General features: G+C 31.7%; 1 protein-coding gene across 1 annotated transcript; it reads right to left on the reverse strand.

Moving 5' to 3' along the window:
* Positions 1 to 202: 202 nt before the first annotated feature.
* On the reverse strand, positions 203 to 3,956 carry LOC111390940. The gene is made up of 7 exons (XM_023016066.1): positions 3,832 to 3,956; positions 2,884 to 3,070; positions 2,369 to 2,472; positions 2,004 to 2,109; positions 1,635 to 1,717; positions 1,431 to 1,537; positions 203 to 421 (listed from the first exon to the last, which is right to left on the reverse strand). The coding sequence occupies exons 1-7, from the start codon at positions 3,954 to 3,956 to the stop codon at positions 414 to 416; spliced, it is 720 nt and encodes a 239-aa protein (XP_022871834.1). The 3' UTR covers positions 203 to 413.
* Between the last annotated feature and the right edge of the window lie 953 nt (positions 3,957 to 4,909).

Here is a 4,909-nt window from a genome sequence, read left to right on the forward strand (position 1 = left end):
TATGTCATAATATTTTACTAAAATTTCAAACAACGTCACGTATTCATGCCTTAAATTCAGTATAACCCCAAAGAAATTTATATGTGTGAAGGGCAAGAAACTTGAAAATCGGACAATGCACGAGATTTCTCAAAGCTAATCAAACATTTCAGGCACACCGCACACATTTATACGAAAACTGAGGTTATGAGCTTGAATAAAGTTTAAAAAACATGCTTTAACTACAAATCATATATCCATGCCTTAAATTCAGTAAAACCCCAACGAAACTAATAGAAAATTCAATAAACATGCAACTAAGAAACCAAACTAACAACTTCTATTCTGAAACTTAAGAACACTATTACTTGGCTTTCTTCTTCTTTTAACCGAAGATCCATGACTCCCCATAATTGTCGATTCTTTCCCCGTTATTAATTACCTGACAAATAGTAAATTGCAAGGAATGAATATATTTGAACAGTAAACACATTGTGTGTGACGAGCCATCCTACACACCCAAGTCGTTAAATTACGTACTATCAACTTTAGAAGAGTCTGAACCCATCTTACTCCTCACGGATTTTTATCACGTCCCCAGAATTCAAATAAATGACCTCAACTTAAGAGAGACTTAAATTGAATTTTGGTACTAGTTGGATAGTATGTAAATTAAAGGTTTGGACGCTGAGGCTGACAAGCAATTCTGTACAAGCACAAGATAAGAAATATATGTTGAACACTTGTATCGTACTTTTATTTTTAGAGAAGTCTAACCATGAAACAACAACTCTATGCGAGTCCACAAAATTTTCGTAAACCGAAGGTTAATATTAAATTCTTGTACTAATGGACCATCTCATGGTTTATCTTGAATGTCTTCAAAACTAAATTGTCCCACAGGTGATTACTAATCATTTCTTCAGTATAAAAATTTCAAGAATGATATGGATTACCACTTTTCATATGGTACTCGACAAACTTTAGAATCCATATTTGAAAGAAGCCCCCAAAAACTGTTGAAAAATGTTTACAATACTTTTAAGTTCAGTCCTGAGCATTCTAGAATTTGCTAGTGTCCCAATCTTTCCTTTTGACAAATAAAATTGAAGATATAATTTTGTAGAATAAAGCCAGTCAGATAGGCTAAAAAAAGGTCGTCGGTGAATAGACTGATTAGGCAGAAATTGATTGGCATTTTTTTTTTATATATTTTTTAAAGTGTCCAATCATATTTCGACACGTATCCACATGTTTTTTTACCCTATTGTGAGCCTATCCCTCTACCATCTTTGAATTTTGTACTCTCTAATAATGTTTTCTTGGATAATGTGTTTTTTTTATTTAGCACTTAGGTCCCTAATAAAATTGAAAAAGTTGTTAACAGACATAATCATGTTCTACAAATTTTTGGGATGTTGCACGAAAGAAGTTTACCAAAAGACACTTACCATTACCTTTATCATTTCCTGTATTTCTGTTGGAAAAGGCATACATTCTTAAATGTGGATCGACATGCAGACCAATTGTTTCATACTTTGGATCATACAGCGAATATCTGGAACAATCATATCATATAATTTAATGAGATAATAATAATTAAGTAGCAATATTCAAAATTAGATTAAAATTGTAAAATAGAAATGTTATATTACCTATGACCTTGTTCATTTCCAACTTGTGCAAGGTGATAGCTTGAGCGATGAGGAGCATTGTCGTCTTGCCAAATTGTTTTCCTCTTCAATCGAATCATAGCCATGAAAAGGATATAACACGTAAAAATGTTTTGACAAGTAGAAGATGTTATAGAACTAATTATTTAACTTAACTTATGAAATATATATGTGAAGCATTAAAATTTCTATATATAAATGAAATATATATGTCACTTATTTAATAGATTTAAATTTAATATATAAAAAACCTAGGTGTAATTGAGAATAAATACAAAGAGCCATAACTAAATACTTCTAGTTATCATTTTAGTTTAGAAAAAAATACTTGCAAGATAATATAATTCGCACCTTTTGTCGTGACATAAGAGGGTAATGAGAGAAAGAACTTCCACCATCGTGATTAAAGCCGCTTGATCCACTTGCAAGATTTTGATGGCCTTGAATACCCAGTGACCTAAAATAATATCGATCTAACATAATTATTATGTGTATCCATTTGTGTTTGAACATCACTAATAAAAGTTTCTCGTAAATTGTGGACGAGATTGGAGTCTTATTGTTTGCATATAGAGTTTATGTTTGTACAACTTTGGTCAATTCATGGCTAAACAAATGCGTTACTTTTCCTTTACATATAAACAAGAAGATTATGAGTGCATTATATATTTACTTTAACCACAATATTATTATGAACAAAATATAAAGCAAATTACCTCAGTGGGTTTGAAATTTCATATGCATCTGTGGAATATGACCATTGGGTTTGGTGAGTGTTAGCCTCCACTATTGGTAGATCAACTAAGTCCCCAAATGGCATCTGTCATAATCACTCAATCTTTAATAAATTGTCATATATAACAAGAGTAACAAAATTTTAAATGATGTGTATCAAAAGTCGAGTGATACTCGTATGCATGGACATGATTAAAGAAGGAAAAGTCAAGTTCAGATTGTCCAATTTTGATACCAAAGATGCCCTTAAAGTTGTTGTGTATCCGATGTACACAGGCGGATTTAGTGTGGGGGCAGTACACTAAATTTCAATTCCAAGAACTTAAACTAAGATTTTTCAAGATTTTGAACAAATTTTTCAAAAAATTCCTTATAGTTTTCAATATTACCCCACAATTTAAATTTTATAAAATTTGTCCCCAAAACTCTTTTATCTTAACTCTCCCCATGAGCGTACATGGGAATTAATCAAAGGCTTCAAAGTGTTTGTCCTTACAGTGACTTGTTGATGCGAATGCTTCCCTGCAAATCGAGAAGATGATTGCAAACGAAACTCGGGAGGCAAAGTCGACAAGGGGAGATGATATTTGTTGAGCGTCTCATTAGTGTTGTATGTATTTCTGGCGAATTGATCCATACGCAACAGCATATTGTTGTTGTAAGGTACTCGAGCTGCTTGAGGCCTAGATGAAGAACGAAGAAAAAATATTTAATTTATCAAACGACCATAATGATATGAAAAATGGGGTTCATTGATATGAAAATTAGGGGTTTGCCACTACTTTTATGGAAACAAAAGGAAATAGCAACAGTAGATTGATTTTTGGCTGATCCAATTCTTTTTACTATCAATTCTCCATCCACACGCGTCATTTAGGTACCATCTCATTAGATCATAAATGAAAGAACCTATATGCCCTTGAAGTCCCAAGGTAGTCTCAACTCATTGAGTGAGAGTGGACCACCCGATGAGGTGGTGGCTTCCCATTCGATAGTCGCACCACGTAGGATGGTGCGCCACCCCACCGAATTTTTTTCTCACCTTGTGGGCATTGGTTGTTTCATAGTGATACAAATAAGAAAACAATAAATTAACAAAAATCATGCTACAATCCCAAATGCCTAGACATAATCCTTATTATTCACTTGAGATTTCATCATTGAATTATTTTAAGCATAGTCAGCTTTTCAATCAAATTATTTGTTGCAACCTTGGATTATGTCAGTGCATCTGTTAATTTCATCTGACAGAGTGACGAAATCCAATTAGCAATTGTAATGTTTTGTTTGGAAGTCAAATTCCTAATACGTACGAAATTAACCTTACTTTGCGGAGAAACTAGAGTTTCCTTAAAAAACATACTTGGATTAAAACGAACAGAGTCTCTGGCGGATATTATGTAAAATGAAAACGAATCTTTATAAAAGTTATGAGTATTCAAACCTGAAGTTCAGATCTTTGCTAGCTGAGAATTCTTCAGTCGATGGGCACAACTCCTGATTGGGATTAGGATCTTGCAAATGATGGATAATTGAAAAGGGCTGTTCTCTTCCTTCTTGACGCTCCATTTGTTTCTAATGTATGATATAACGTATATAAAACTCATTATACCATCATAAAATGTCATCAATTTATGATTTTAAATATATAATTTCACGGATGAAACAATTTTGTAACGACTCTAAAGGATAATATTATCTCACAATAAATGAAATTGTGATTTGGGTGAAAAATCCTCAAAAATGTAGATATTTCTTCTCCCATCAAATAAAAAATAAATAAATTACAGCAAATTCAATACAAATAAAATTAAAAATGGTAGTATGCTCAATCAAAATGGGAATTTACTGCAATCATGATTTTAATAAAAGAGATGAAACTGACCTTTCCAATGATTGAATGCTAATTGTCCATCGTGTCGTGATATATTAAATAGACATGCACGAATTGTTCAATGTACGAAATTCTTTTAAAATCAAAATAAAACAAATCAAAATGATGTTACTCGATCCACGAATTGATGTTTAATACAAGTTGAAAATCAAACTTTCCAGTAATGGAATTTATATATGGTCGATTATGGTGCATAAATTTAAAATCAATGTGAATAAAGCAAATATTAAAAAATAAAAACTAAACCAATTGATGTGTTGATAATTCAATACCTTTGGTAGAAATCTTTTCAACTGCAAAAATAAATTAGCAAACAAAAATTAGACTGGTTTTCTCTTTTTCAATAATTTTGGGGGAAATTGATTTGGTTTAGAAGGATATTAGGTTTATTTGGTAGAGAAATAATAATGCTCGAAATTTAATAAATTTCTCTAATGATTCTTGAGTGATATGAGCTGTCCTTTATGTATGTTTGTGTACTTCAACAAATTATTTATGACGAATTTTGAATTTTAATTGCTAATAAGGATAAATATTGACACCTTCAAATACTTACCTAGGATAATTAAGAAGCCTTCTACCATTAGGTTTTTCAAATGAATAATTTATTTGTGAAAGGATAAGGCGA

Source organism: Olea europaea, unplaced genomic scaffold, assembly GCF_002742605.1.
Source record: "Olea europaea var. sylvestris unplaced genomic scaffold, O_europaea_v1 scaffold729, whole genome shotgun sequence".
In the NCBI taxonomy this organism is placed as follows: Eukaryota; Viridiplantae; Streptophyta; class Magnoliopsida; order Lamiales; family Oleaceae; genus Olea; species Olea europaea.

Coding starts and splice junctions, on each gene's coding strand:
- LOC111390940 (XM_023016066.1), bottom strand. CDS start 3,956: ATGGAGCGTCAAGAAGGAAGAGAACAGCCCTTTTCAATTATCCATCAT. Junction 2,473..2,883: donor ATTCGCATCAACAAGTCACT/GTAAGGACAAAC, acceptor TGATTATGACAG/ATGCCATTTGGGGACTTAGT. Junction 1,718..2,003: donor CTCTTATGTCACGACAAAAG/GTGCGAATTATA, acceptor ATTCGATTGAAG/AGGAAAACAATTTGGCAAGA.